The 15,411-nt window shown below is 47.1% G+C and overlaps 1 protein-coding gene across 10 annotated transcripts in view; it reads left to right on the forward strand.

Annotated features, from left to right (window-relative positions):
* Positions 1-15,411, forward strand: part of rims1a (regulating synaptic membrane exocytosis 1a) — a 77,208-nt gene that overhangs the window by 10,384 nt on the left and 51,413 nt on the right. For all 10 annotated transcript variants that reach the window (XM_088305625.1, XM_088305631.1, XM_088305632.1 and 7 more), the window contains exons 3-4: positions 10,656-10,866; positions 12,577-12,588. In XM_088305625.1, coding sequence (XP_088161751.1) covers positions 10,656-10,866; positions 12,577-12,588 — 223 coding nt within the window. The remainder of the gene's footprint in view (positions 1-10,655; positions 10,867-12,576; positions 12,589-15,411) is intronic.

The raw sequence follows: 15,411 nt of genomic DNA on the forward strand, positions 1-15,411 counted from the left end.
TAAAGAAAAGATGATTCTGCTTGAAAGATGATGTCAGGAGTCGCCTTGCGGCGATGAGGAGGTGGACCCAAGAAGCGAGGAAGCAGGGGTAGGTGAAGCTTTAAGGAGATTTATTGTGGAGCTTGGTGGGGACGAACAACGGGGCGTGGGCAAAGAAACAACACAGGCAACTGAACGAGACTAACTGGACGATGACAAGGACCAAACACGAGACGGGAACGAGCCAGGCGGACAGGGAACGAAGACAAGTGCAACAACGGGAGCGAAGCGCAAGTCGTGAGAGTCCGAGGTGACGTGGCAACAGGAGGCAAACAGGGTAATGACCCGACACTGCGTTGTCGGTCTGGAAGGTTTAAATAGTCCGGGTACTTAGGGGAGCAGATGGGAAGCAGGTGCGTGATGATGACTAGGAACAGGTGCGTAGCTGGTGAGAAGGAAAACAATAACAAAGGCACATGGCAGGGAGGTGATGAAAACAATAACAAAAGGCACATGGCAGGAAGGAGGGAAGAAAATAACAACAAAAACACTGACGTGGCAGACACGGGTCATGACAGTACCCCCCCCTCAAGGGACGGCTTCCAGACGTCCCAAACGAAAACAGTCAAAAATGAAACCAAGTCCAAGAACGAGGGTGGGCGGAAGGGGGCCGGGAGGCGGGACCAAGGCCCGCGAACTAGGCTGGTCTGGCGGATGTCCAGGGGGCCAGACCAGCGAGTCCCGACGGGGCCATTCGGGCGGACGTCCGGGAGGCGGGACCAAGGCCCGCGGAATAGGCCAGTCTGGCGGATGTCCAGGGGGCCAGACCAGCAAGTCCCGACGGGGCCATTCAGGCGGGCGTCCGGGAGGCCCGATCAACAAGTCCACCCGTGAACACTCAGGCGGACGTCCGGGCGCACCCGAGACCGGAACGTGGAGCGGCGGCTGGTCGTCCAGCCCCACCGAGTCAGGAACGTGGAGCGGCGGCTGGTCGTCGAACCCCGCCGAGACAGGAACGTGGAGCGGCGGCAGGTCGTCGAGCCCCGCCGAAGCAGGAACGTGGAGCTGTGGCTGGTCGTCGAACGCCGGCGGGACGGGAACTTGGAGCGGCGGATGATCGTCGAGTGCCCGCGGGACAGGAACGTGGAGCGGCGGCTGGTCCTCGAACCCCGCCGAGACAGGAACGTGGAGCGGCGGCTGGTCCTCGAACCCCGCCGAGACAGGAACGTGGAGTGGCGGCTGGTCCTCGAACCCCGCCGAGACCGGAACGTGGCACGGCGGCTGGTCCTCGAACCCCGCTGAGACAGGAACGTGGAGCGGCGGCAGGTCATCGCACCCCGCCGGGACAGGAACGTGGAGCGGCGGCTGGTCCTCGAACCCCGCCGAGACAGGAACGTGGAGCGGCGGCTGGTCCTCGAACCCCGCCGAGACCGGAACGTGGCACGGCGGCTGGTCCTCCAACCCCGCTGAGACAGGAACGTGGAGTGGCGGCGGTTCGTCGGATGCCGCCGAGGCAAGGGCGGCAGGCGGCGGCTGGTCATCGTCCACCGCTGAGGCAGGAATCTGGAGCGGTAGTGGATCGTCGGACGCCGCCGACACGGAGGCGAGAAGTGGCGGTGGTTCATCTGGCACCGCAGGGCCAGAGGCGAGAGGCGACGGCGGTTCATCGGACGCCGCCGAGAACGGGACTTGGAGCCGCGGCGGGCCGGGCGCAGCGGGGACCGGGACTGGTAGCGGACGCAGGGCGTGCTCCGCCGCGACAGGGACTTGTGACGGACGCAAGGCGTGCTCCGCCAGAACTGTGACTTGTGGCAGACGCGGGGCCTGCTCCGCCGGAACAGGGACTGGGGACGGACGCAGAACGTGCTCCGCCGGGATAGGGACTTGTGGCGGACGCATGGCGTGCTCCGCCGGAACAGGGACTTGTGGCGGACGCAGGACGTGCTCCGCCGGAACAGGGACTTGTGGCGGAGGCATGGCGTGCTCCGCCGGAACAGGGACTTGGGGCGGACGCATGGAGTGCTCCGCCGGAACAGGGACTTGGGGCGGACGCATGGAGTGCTCCGCCGGAACAGGGACTGGTGGCGGACGCAGGACGTGCTCCGCCAGAACAGGGACTTGTGGCGGACACAGAACGTGCTCCGCCAGAACAGGGACTTGTGGCGGACGCATGGCGTGCTCCGCAGGAACAGGGACTGATGGCGGACACAGGGCGTGCTCCGCCGGGATAGGGACTTGTGGCGGACGCAGGACGTGCTCCGCCGGAACAGGGACTTGTGGCGGACGCAGGACGTGCTCCGCCGGAACAGGGACTGGTGGCGGACGCAGGGCGTGCTCCGCCGGACCAGGGACTTGTGGCGGACGCCGAACGTGCTCCGCCAGAACTGGGACTTGTGGCGGACGCATGGCGTGCTCCGCCGGAACAGGGACTGGTGGCGGACGCAGGGCGTGCTCCGCCGGAACAGGGACTGGTGGCGGACGCAGGGCGTGCTCCGCCGGAACAGGGACTGATGGCGGACACAGGGCGTGCTCCGCCGGGATAGGGACTTGTGGCGGACGCAGGACGTGCTCCGCCGGAACAGGGACTTGTGGCGGACGCAGGACGTGCTCCGCCGGAACAGGGACTGGTGGCGGACGCAGGGCGTGCTCCGCCGGACCAGGGACTTGTGGCGGACGCCGAACGTGCTCCGCCAGAACTGGGACTTGTGGCGGACGCATGGCGTGCTCCGCTGGAACAGGGACTGGTGGCGGACGCAGGGCGTGCTCCGCCGGAACAGGGACTGGTGGCGGACGCAGGGCGTGCTCCGCCGGAACAGGGACTGGTGGCGGACGCAGGACGTGCTCCGCCGGAACAGGAACTTGAAGCGCTGGCGAGGCGCCGGAGCGGGGGTCAGCAGCTCTCGGGAGGCCAGAACAGGCCCCAGCAGCTCGGGGGGAACCGGGACGGGGCTTATCATCTGGCGGGGAGCCGGAACGGGACTCATCTGCTGGCGGGGAGCCGGCACGGGGCGCGGCAGCTGGCGGGGAACCGGAACGGGGCTCGGCAGCTGGCGGGGAACCGGGAAGGGGCTCGGCAGCTGGCGGGGAGCCGGGAAGGGGCTCGGCAGCTGGCGGGGAGCCGGGAAGGGGCTCAGCAGCTGGCGGGGAGCCGGGAAGGGGCTCAGCAGCTGGGGAGGAGCCGGAACGGGGCTCAGCAGCTAGCGGGGAGCTGAGACGGGGCTCAGCAGCTAGCAGAGAGCCCGGACGGGACGCTGCGGCTGGAGAGGAGCCGGGACGGGACTCAGCAGCTGGCGGGGAGCCGAAAAGGGGCTCAGCAGCTGGGGAGGAACCGGAACGGGGCTCAGCAGCTAGCGGGGAGCTGAGACGGGGCTCAGCAGCTGGCAGAGAGCCGGGATGGGACGCTGCGGCTGGAGAGGAGCCGGGACAAAGCTCATTAGCTGGCGGGGGGGCGACAGAGGGCCGGATGCAGCAGTCGGTCCGGGCACAGCCGAACCGGGGGCCCTGATCCCTATCAGCCTGCCGCCATAGGGAATCAGGGGAATGGGGAACACGCGGGACCAAGGTTACAGGGGCTGGTGAACGCGAGCTAGGGGGTGCCAGGGGAACGTGAGCAGGTGCTAAAACCGATGGTGAACGAGGGGAACGACGTGGCCGTGATCTACGTGATTTGGGACGTGAAGTGCGCGAGGTGGATTGGGAGGTGGTCTTGGAAGACTCAAACGAAAAAGGTGTCAGGAATGGTTCGGGGGGGAAAAAGTGACTGGTACTAACTGTGTCCGGGTGGCGCTGAGCGTCTAACAAGGCGTAGATGTGGTCTGCATCGTACTCGTGATCCGAGTCGACAAAAACGTGCGGGGCATAGTGCTCAGAATCATCTGCTAAATCATTATCAACTAAAGCGTGAGTGGGTGAATTGGCCTGGTGATCAAAATTGTCGTCGTAATCGGAATCAATGGTACAGTGTGGAGGAAGGTCGGGAAGGAAGACGAGGGCGTTACCGTGAAAGGAAGACGAGGTACGGGGCTGGTCGGCAGGCTGGTGAGGGGCAGGCACCGGAGGCTGCACGGTCGGTGCAGCTGACGTGGGGGCTGCATGGGTTGCTGCAGCTGACGTGGAGGCGACGTGGGTTGCTGCTACGGACGTGGAGGCGACGTGGGTTGCTGCAGATGATGTGGAGGCGGGACGCCTTTCAGCCAGCTGTCGGTCGGCCAGCTGTGCCAGCCTCATGCTCTCCACCATCTTGACCTCCAGCTCCACCATCTGAGCTGTCAGCTCCATGATAGTCTCCCGGGGTGGTACCGCGGCGGCGCCCTTCTCCGCGATCGAGGCCACCTGCTCCGCTATCTGGGCCAGTCGTGCGCCCAGCTCAGCGCGGCGGGAGTCCAAAAGGTAGGCTGTCTTTTCGAACAAGTCCTCGTAATCTGGGGAAGCGGGTAGCGTGGCAGACGTGGCGCTGAGCTGATCGGCGGGTTGGTGGGGGGGGTCCGTGCGGCGGTGTCCATGACGCCGCCGCGAGCCCCTCGCTGGGTCCTTTTTTCGAGGTCGGGTCATTCTGTCAGGAGTCGCCTTGCGGCGATGAGGAGGTGGACCCAAGAAGCGAGGAAGCAGGGGTAGGTGAAGCTTTAAGGAGATTTATTGTGGAGCTTGGTGGGGACGAACAACGGGGCGTGGGCAAAGAAACAACACAGGCAACTGAACGAGACTAACTGGACGATGACAAGGACCAAACACGAGACGGGAACGAGCCAGGCGGACAGGGAACGAAGACAAGTGCAACAACGGGAGCGAAGCGCAAGTCGTGAGAGTCCGAGGTGACGTGGCAACAGGAGGCAAACAGGGTAATGACCCGACACTGCGTTGTCGGTCTGGAAGGTTTAAATAGTCCGGGTACTTAGGGGAGCAGATGGGAAGCAGGTGCGTGATGATGACTAGGAACAGGTGCGTAGCTGGTGAGAAGGAAAACAATAACAAAGGCACATGGCAGGGAGGTGATGAAAACAATAACAAAAGGCACATGGCAGGAAGGAGGGAAGAAAATAACAACAAAAACACTGACGTGGCAGACACGGGTCATGACAGATGATTTTGTTTCATTGTTACCTCTCAGTGTGGCATGGTGGATGACTGGTTAGCACGATGGCCTCACAGTGCAGAGGTGCAAGGTTCGATTCTGGCTTCGGGCTTCCCGTGTGGAGTTTGCATGTTCTCCCCGTACCTGCGTGGGTTCTCTCCGGGAACTCTGGTTTCCACCCACATTCTTAAAATATGCATGGTAGGTTAATTGAGCACTCTAAATTGTCCGTAGATATTATTACAAGCGTGGATGGTTTTTTGACTTTGTGTCTGCTCCCTGAAGATAGTTAGGATCAACTCGAGGGTCCCTGCAACTCCCGTGAAGCGAAGCGGCTTAGAAAATGGATGGGTGGATGGATGGATATCCGAATACCAAAATATTTGCAGCCCTAATATCAGCCAAGACTGCAAAATCTGTACTTCACTTTTAACTAACTAGAGCAATTAATAGTGGATAGGCCAAGAAAGGTGAAGGAGAGGTGAGAGAAAAGACACCGAATTTGGTGAGGTGTCCAATGTCTACACTTGAATAAAATAAACACATTTTCCACCCTCTGTCTTATAATAATAATATAATATTCCCTTTATTAGTCCCACAATGGGGAAATTTGAGATTCGAACCCAGGCCTCGTGGGGAGACTGGGTCCTGAACGCGGCGCCTTAGACCACTCGGCCATCCTGGCTCCCTTGGGCTGCATGTTCATAGATGTTTCCAGAGATAAACACACTTTAAAGAGTGACCATCCCTTCAAAGTCTGTGAGTTAACATTGAAGGGAGGTTGGAAAGATGGGTCAGCTGTATGTCGTGAGTTATGGGGACAACACGCAGAACAACCCAGCAGGATAAGTTCTGTAACGGATGAGAGGGAAGTTGGAATAGCAGCACCTGTCTCAGTTTGACAGATCAAGGGAGAGAGCCTGTATGTCCCTGCTTCCATATGGTCACATCACATATTATTCAGTATGTGCTCAGTGTATACTCTAAGATTAAACACAATCTGTTCTGAGGCATTGGTCGGATTTGGATTTGTTTACATTTAGAAAAAAAAACCCAATATAAAACAGTAATAGGGCTCACCAAAAAACATTTATTCATTTTGGTGCAGGGGCAAGTTCAGATTTCCGTGTTCTTCAGTTTAGCTGACTGTGCCCCATGTCGGGTCTTTTCTTCTTCTTTTTTTTTCCATCAATTTCCCAGTGGCCATGTGATGTCAATTAAACTTCAATATGACATCATTTTAATTATTTTGATGCCATATTGATTTGACTTCAGATGCCAACTGGGTTGGTGAAAGAAAAAAGACTATCCTTTAGAGCAGGTAATATGAGGTACAGGTGGTGAATTTGATCAAGGTGCCGGAAGACACACAAATATGGCAGCAGCGTACATCAAACACTGAATTATTGTAGAAATCCATTAATTAAACACATTAGTATTACCATCATCGTAATTATATTTAATTTACTAATAAAAACACTGTAAAATTGGACATGTGATGTTAAATTAAAATAACAATTCTCTGGGGTGCCTAATTGTCAAGTGTAAAATTACACAACCAAGTAAATCTTTGGATAGGTGCATTTTCCCAAACAAACCTTTTTGAATTTTACTGAAATGCGACTATGTGACTACAATTCATAAAAATGTCGTCCTATATCCATTACCATAATATTTACCATAATATTATCACATCATAGCCAAAAGGTAAACAAAGCTGCTGAGAGGGTTTATGGAACCGTGACCCAACAATTTGCTATCAGTGTCAACTTCAGCTAAGTGGCACAAAATTGTTGACAAGGGTTGTGAGGGATTTGTTTTTGGCTCTGTGTACCCCAATTGACAAGATTTTGTATTTTTAAAGAAAATGGCCTCTTGGTTTTAAAGCACAGCGTGCCTGAGTAAACATGCAATCGATGCTTCAGACTCTGTGCTGCTGCTTTGTTACGACCCCTCCGCTTCATTATAGTATTAAATTCATATGTGAATTGAGTGAGAAAGGCTAAAGAAAGAGGGTAAAACTTGGGTTGTAATTTTTTTTTTTTTTTTAAAAAACAAGTCACATTAATGTAAGGAAGACAGCTGGGAACTGTTTTGAATTATCAACACTGACAATATGGCTCCGTTATGTACTATACATACTATTTGCATAATTTTTTACATGATATGTTTTGTCTATTTTAATGAAATGGGCATTTTCTTTCCATATAGACTGTAGGTATGGGATTATTTTGTTGATTAAAAAAAGAATGGAAAGATTATATTATTATTATTATTATTATTATTATTTAACATCCTAAAACTGGTGCAAATAATCATTTGGAATGTGTGAATTGTGGTGCGTCATACACAATGCAAGTCTCAAAAGTTCAGATCCTTGAAAAAAAAGTGCTAAAGAATTTGCTGCAAATAAAAAGGTGTTAAAATGAGTGTGGGTGGATGTGCTTTGCATGCATAAAACTCTCAGACAAATTGTTAGAAATATTCTGAAACTTGACGTCAAATGTAAAGTAGAGCAACTCACATCAGAAGGGGTAACAAACTGATACAATTCAAATTGATATCATTTTTTATGTAGGTTGTTCATGGTAATTTGGTCAACTGTTTCACAAAATCTCTGCTTCCTATTTGAATGTTGATCGAAGTACAAGGGGAATGACTCATGTAGGCCACAGAGGACTAAATCCCAAAAGGGAATAGTGGAAGCTGGCTCCGAATCCCAACGATATGCCAACCTGCTTTCTAAAAGCTAAGGACTATAGACACCATGAGCCAATATTTGGCTTTGCAGCAGTAATGAACCTCAAGGACTGAGGGGCTTTGTCTTTTTATTTGCCTTATTTTGGACACAAGTACTGAATGCCAAGCAGAAGGTCTTCTCCAATTGTTTTTTTTTTTAATCATGATTGTGCTATGATTGAGGATACAGATTCTCATCCAAAACCAGTTGGAAACAGATGAGTTACTGTTTTTGTTAACTTTTCATGGATAACTAAGTGAGAGATGTGGAAGGGTCTCGCAGGGACGATATTGAGTTGGTGAGAAAGAATTTGACTTGATAATGATTACACCATCGACATGATGTATTAGAGAACACAGCAATTATTCGTTGTTGTTCGGCCTCCACCATCTTCAGATTACAGTATTTCATACACAGTGCGAGTCATGGATCCGGTAGTAAATCCTGTGGTGCAGCAGCAGCAGCAGGTGACCTCTTTGTGACCTTTGGCTTGTGCTTCTTGGGTATATATATATATATATATATATATATATATATATATATATATATATATATATATGTATATATATGTATATATATATATGTATATATATGTATATGTATATATATGTATATATATGTGTATATATATATATATATATATATATATATATATATGTATATATATATGTATATATATATATATGTATATATATATATGTATATATATATATGTATATATATATATATGTATATATATATATATGTATATATATGTATATATATATGTATATGTGTTAAGTATGTGTGCCTTTTTTTTGCTTTTGTATGTGTTTAAATAGGAGAGTGTTTGACCCCAGATCCCAGGATCTTCCTTTCTGTGCTTGCGATAGGGTATTTTAGGACAATTCAACCAGAGAAAGCAGATACATCCCGAATTTGTTCGTGAATATAGCATCTGGGTTCGTGCAGGAAAGTTGACCCAATAGCAGACACGGGACAAAGACAGATATTTGTGAAGAAACACTTTTATACAGTAATCCCCTCTTCGTTGCAGGAGTTAAATTCCAGAAAAAAACCCACAATAAGTCAAATAGAAATATCCTTTGTAAATAGTCTCTTAGCAGTTTTTTAGAGCATATACACACTTAATATTTTTAGGTCTTTAAACACAGTTTGCAAGTAATACAAATGCATTTGAACATGTATAATGTATTGATAGAGAGAAAGAGGTTTAAATATTGTACAGACTGTGTCACAATGTAACAATCACTCTGTGTTTACAGTCAATAAATTCACTTTTTTACAAGCCAATAAACGTAACCTATCTGACAATATACTGTTCTCCAATAGTCATGCCCATAGAGGTGCATTATAAAATGCCTATAATTAAATACAATAAAAAAATAAAATGCAGCTGTCGCTTTCTGTAGGTGTAAAAAGCAGGATTACAGCAGATGATATTCAATCAGTTTCACATCAAATAAATCAGATGTGCTAAAATACTTCTTGTTTTGTTCTTCTTTCAAATTCACACCATCTCAAACTAAATAATATAATAATAAGTTATTTAGTTTATAGTTCAATAATAATAATATTAAGTTTGCCGTCATCTGATGGTTGACAGTGAATGACACCCAATATCAACGGCAGTTTGGCTAAAAGAGAGTTATGAACTGTACAAAAAAATAAGAGGGGTTTACTGTGTTTTGTTGAGGAACCGGTCAGAGGAGTTGAATCCAAACAGTATTGCAAGATGAGGTCCTCAGGTGTGAGGTTCATGCGTGCAACAGCCAATGTTAATTAAAGGTTAGTCCTTAAATATAAAGCAGTCAAATTTAAAACCATAATTAAGGCGATGATTGAGCATGTCCTCTTGAGCCCCATGATGTCAACTTTTTTCACACCACTGCACGAAGTCATTCGTTGTACCTCATTCATAACTTCAAAAAGCCATGATATTGGCACATATTTGTATTAAAATCACTTGTAGGCATAACAGTCTCAAATAAAAATGCGCTAACTTTGTTTGTAATCAAGTCGGCTGTCTTGTGCGATGTCAAAGAGGACCGCCTGTATAAACAACCCGTATATGTAGAAAATCCGATTGTAATTTGGATACTGAAATAGAACACAGACACGGGGTGACGAGTTTACAGCAACATCTCTTGTTATATCTTTGTTCACCCTCATTTTTAATTTTGTTATATGCCTTTTTCTTTTATATTCCCTTCATCCTTTTAAAGTCCTTAGGTGTTTATTTTTGCTCTCCACATTCTCCTTCTCTCCCACTCACTCAATGTCCTTTCATTTTAACTTTACAAATTCTTCTACGCTGCCTCAGTTATTTTCATTATTTCCATCCTGCGACCTCCCTGTCACTCCTGCCCTTTCATCTACATACAACCCGATAAGTAAACTATATGAACCTCAGCCCGGATGTATTTCATATCATATCATATCATTCATATGATTTCACATCATATCATTTCACTCTCATTGTGTGTATTTTTCATTCTCTTCCCAAACTATTTGCACACTGCTCAATTTCCTCAAGGTGAAATACGTTTAATCTGCACATAGCATCTATAATGTAATCATGATGTCTGTATATTAATTGGAAGAGTTTTGTTTTCCTCAAAGTACCCTCAAACACGTGGACACACGTTTGATTGTTTCAAACTTTAAAAAAATGTGTTATGACTCTGACTATACAATCATGATTTTTTTTTTTAATTATTTTGTCAGTAAAAGTAGCAATTCAATTACATTAAGTGGCATCTCATGGTTTCCAGCTGAACGAGTGCCTGTCAACATTTACCTCAGCTTCCTTTTACATATTTCTGTATTTCGTCCAGCACTCACTAAACATTTTATATGTCCTAGGGGCATCCAGCAGCAGCTTTCCAGCTACAGGGAGACGGTGATCAGGCAGGCCACAGCTGCAGCAGGCTCAGCAGTTCACCGAGACGATGCTCCAACCTGCGGCATCTGCCAGAAGACCAAGTTTGCAGATGGTTGTGGGAACTTGTGCTCTTACTGCCAGACCAAGTTCTGTGCCCGCTGCGGAGGGAGGGTCTCGCTTCGATCCAATACGGTGAGATGGAGAGAGAATATTTTATCGCTTCTATTTTCCATGAAAGTTTTTAATCAAAGAGTCAAATCGTGTCAGTGATTTTCTGAAAAAACGAAACGAAAAAAAAAAAACAACAGTGACATTGCGCAAATGTATGAGATAGTGAGCTCAATAAACGTGCACTCGAGCGCTACCACATTTTAATATAGACTGGTCACTCTTCCCGATGCAGTCAATATATTGAAACCAGCCAAAATTCTTGCCAAATAATGAACAGCTTCATCAAGCTAAAGGGATTAAAAGTCTTCAGCATTTGGGGTGACTCAGTATGAACAGCCACTCACGGGATAATTCAAAACATACAAAACATGATACAGCAGTACTTCTCAATTATTTTCTGTTACACCCCCCTCCTAGAAAGAAGAAAACTATTCGTAACCCCCCCCCCCCCCCACACACCGACTCTCCGCCGCAACTATAAATAATAGCATTTTCATTGCAAAACAAACCGACACCGTTGAGTTAATTCTCGCTGTAAACGAAGGGCAATGAGAGTGCCAATGCCAACTACTGGAGAGGATGTGCAATTACACTTTTTTGTAGTACTGCGGGAAAAAAAGCATGTTCCCCAGGGTCACACGCGCCACCCTATGCAACGCACTTGTTGTTTTTGGCAGTTTGCTGTAGTGTTATTGGAGTTTATTCGATTATGCCATTGCATTCAATGAAGTGGCCAGTGAGGACATGTCGAGTAGCAACATCGCATGCATCCATTACAGTAACATTATCAGAATCTATTTCAAAGAAAACATTTGTTTACTTTAATAACTGATAAAAAATGACAATAATTCCTCTGCTGCTATAAAGATACAAACTTTAAAATCGTCACAAGAACTATCAAATAGATGTGCAAACATTCTGTTGGTAATCAGAGGTCAAAGTCTCCAATACACTATAGTGCAGCAAACATCAAACCCTTACTATGTCTCAACCCACCTTCGAATCAGAATCAAAATGCCCTTTATTGTCATTATACTCTTTTGGAGATTACCTCACCCATGCACCATAACATGTTCTGTATATGTATTTATTGCGGTTATACCGTATATGTTACAGTATATTTGATATAGTCACACAGTTTGTTTATGTGTGATCCCACCACAGTGTCAATTCGCTGTACGACCCAGGCAGAAGCTCCTAAAGGTTAATTAGGCATTACACTGAGCTGCGGATGGTGGGGGAAGTCTCCCACTCTGTCTTGGTCTCCCAGGGGTGCAGAGGTGCCCTATAAACACACAGCGGGGGAGTGCTGTGTGTTAGTAAAGGCGTTACAACTTCCACTGACATAAGTGGTGTGTCCTCTCGATCCCTCCCCTATGCTCCCAGTGTGCCATTTAATGATCCCACACAGACTTAAACACACACCCAAAAGTCTAGTCTAATTATTGCCTGCCATGGGGTCCCAGGTGGTATATGATTGGGTGAGGGGAAGTTTACTGTTACACACATTTTACTTATTGGTGATATTGGTAAGAGTTGCGAACCTAACAGAACCACATTGGTGACTTGTACGTTCGTTTTTTTTTTGCTCAAGATGCTTCCTTTTCCACAAATAAATAAATAAGTCCAAAAACTAAGTTTCTATGTGCTACATTGAAGGGTCACTGATTTCAGACAGCACACTTACTATGTTTCTCTCTTTTTTTCATGTTCGGTTTGACTCGGCTGAAGGAGGACAAAGTGGTGAGTACTGACTTTTTGTTTTAAAAAAGCGTGTATCGCATGCATTTTAAGTCGGACGGACGATTGTATCAGTGTATCAGTATGGTTGGCATCTTTGGCACTGTCGTGCATGTTCGTAGCACTTCACTTTTCCACACTTTATGTTAAAGCCTTTTTCCAAAACTGATTTAATTATTTTCCTCCAAATATCCTGCACACAATATACATTAATAACAAAATGAAAAACATTTCCATTTTTGTTGGCTAATTTATTTCATGTAAAAAAACAAGACGGCGACACGGTGGACGACTCGTGAGCGCGATGGCCTCACAGTGCAGACGTGCAGGGTTCGATTCTGGCTCCGGCCTTCCTAAGCGGTGTTTGCATGTTCTCCCCGTGCCTGCGTGGGTTTCTTCCGGGTACTCCAGTTTTCTCCCAGATTCCAAAAACATGCATGGCAGGTTGATTGGACACTCTAAATTGCCCCTCGGTGTGAGTGTGAGCGCGGATTGTTGTTTGTCTATTAGTGCCCTGCGATTGGATGGCAACCAGTTCAGGGTGTCCCCTGCCTACTGCCTGAAGATAGCTGGGATAGGCTCCAGCACCCGCGCGACCCTCGTGAGGAGAAGCGGCTCAGATAATGGATAGATCGATAAAAAACAAGAAATCACAGTCTTTGGCATGGCTAGAAAATGTGCTCAGGTCAACCCCGTTTTCACTGACCATCCTTAAAATGTGCTTACTGTTTAATTGAAGTCTAGAGTTGGTCAATTTAATGGTTTGGATGTGGTTTGGAAAGGCACACACATGTGTCTAATGTCTATATCATCATACAAGATACACAGAAAAAAGTGCAGCGCACAAACCGGTCATAAATTCGAAGAAATTGTCTGTTTCTCTCCAAGACAGGAATGTCTTGAGGCACAGATCTGGGGAAAGGTACAGACAAATTTGAGCTTCTCTGAGGGTCCCTCTGAGCACAGTTTAAGAAGTTCGGAGGAAGGTGAGATTTTGGTGGAAAGCAGGCATTGCTCATCACCTGGTCAATACCATCTCGAGAGTGAACCAGCGTGAAGGCAGCGTCAATCTGTTATCCGTTTCCGATAAGATGCTTGATGTTTTTCAACAAGAAATAGGTAACTAGTCATTATTGAGGGAAAGATGAATGCAGAAATATTGAGGATGAAAACATGCTTCAGCGAGCTCTTGACCTCCATCTGGGAAAACAGTTTATCAGCAGGACAATGACACGAAGCAAGCAACCAAGCAAAGTGGCCCACTTGAGGACAACTTTGTGAACCTGAGATTTAAATCTGATAGAAATTCTCGGGGCAGATCGGAAACCCACTCCCCCAATTCAATCTGATGGAACTTCAGGGGTGCTGCAAAAATGAGCGGAACTGGCCAAAGCATATTATTTTCAAAATTTAAGCCTGTAAAATGTGCCAAAGGTGCACCAAAAGCAAAGGCTTTGAATGAACATGAATTTATTTAGGTTGTTCTTTTTCAATACATTTGCAAAGATTAAAAAAATATTTTACATTTCTCCCTTATAATACATTGTGGTATTGTGTATAGAATCCTGAGATTTCTTTTAATAATAATAATAATAATAATAATAATAATATGTGGGAATGAGGCTGTAACAAAATAAAATGTGGTGAAGATATATTTTTTTTATTGGTCATATTTTGCCAGTACCAAGCCGCAGGTACATTACGATTCCTGTTAGAGTCATGAACATAATGTATTTTTTGTGCATTGGGCACAACGTGGCCTCTGCTCTGCAAACACGTTAGTGATACTCTCAGAAGATATTTTCCCGTGGCCTAAGAACGACTGGCGTGTTAGGTGATAAAACCATCGGTACATGTACAAGCACCCTGAAGCAATAAACGATTTAGAAAACGTGAATCCTCTGAACAAACACCGAATGCACAAAATGTAGCATTTTATCATTAATTTATCTGGTTTTACTTGGTGTTTTCGGAAACCACTAGAAGCCATCTTGGAAATATTGCAAACGTTGGTTGACAAAGCTGAGATCAAATTCTGAAACTTTCAGGGTGTTTTATTTTTTAATGTAATCTTCTTCTTATTATTTTTTATCAGAAGTGGAGTGGTTAGCTTAGAAGATACCATATGGTTTGACTACAATTGGACACCTTTTGCTTGACAGTTGTTTTTCAATTTTGGGGAAGTAGTGCGACCAAGCATTTACACATTGGTTGTGTAGATTATCTGGCTGTCATAGTGTCTCTTTGGTCTTTGAATTAGAATCAATTTAGGGGCCCTATTTTGGTTCACTGGTGCCTTTGGGTTGGGCGTAAAAACGGGTGGAACTTTATTTTAGTCCTGGGGCAATTCTAGTCAGGTGTTTGGGGCTGCAATACACCTCACTGAGCTGCTGCACGCCCGATGCACCTGCTATTTTGGAAACAGAAAGTAGACTGCATTTGCTTTAAAAACAAATGCAGCTCCATTTTCGTGCCAGGGCAAGTCTAGTTGCGTTCTTGAGTTTGGTAGACACGCTATGCCTCACTGGGCGTTTCTTGTGACGCGCCACTCATATGCTCCCCGGCGCACCTCAATTTTGTGACAAAAAGATGAGAGAACTTTAGGTCAATTTTGCAATGCAAGTGATTTTGGTGGATTTGATCGAGATACAGGCAGACAGATCCACGCTCCGCGGACTTTTGTGGAGGATGTCATCTATTTAATTGATATAAATGACACCAGCGTGGAAAAATCCCTCTGAATTATTGCAGTTCATTGAACAAATTATAATAATTATCACCTTAATAGCATCGCCCTGAGTGGACGGCACAACTATTGTTGTACTT

Source organism: Idiotropiscis lumnitzeri, chromosome 9 (genome assembly GCF_059441095.1).
Source record: "Idiotropiscis lumnitzeri isolate Australia: NSW breed Sydney's pygmy pipehorse chromosome 9, RoL_Ilum_1.0, whole genome shotgun sequence".
Lineage (NCBI taxonomy): Eukaryota > Metazoa > Chordata > Actinopteri > Syngnathiformes > Syngnathidae > Idiotropiscis > Idiotropiscis lumnitzeri.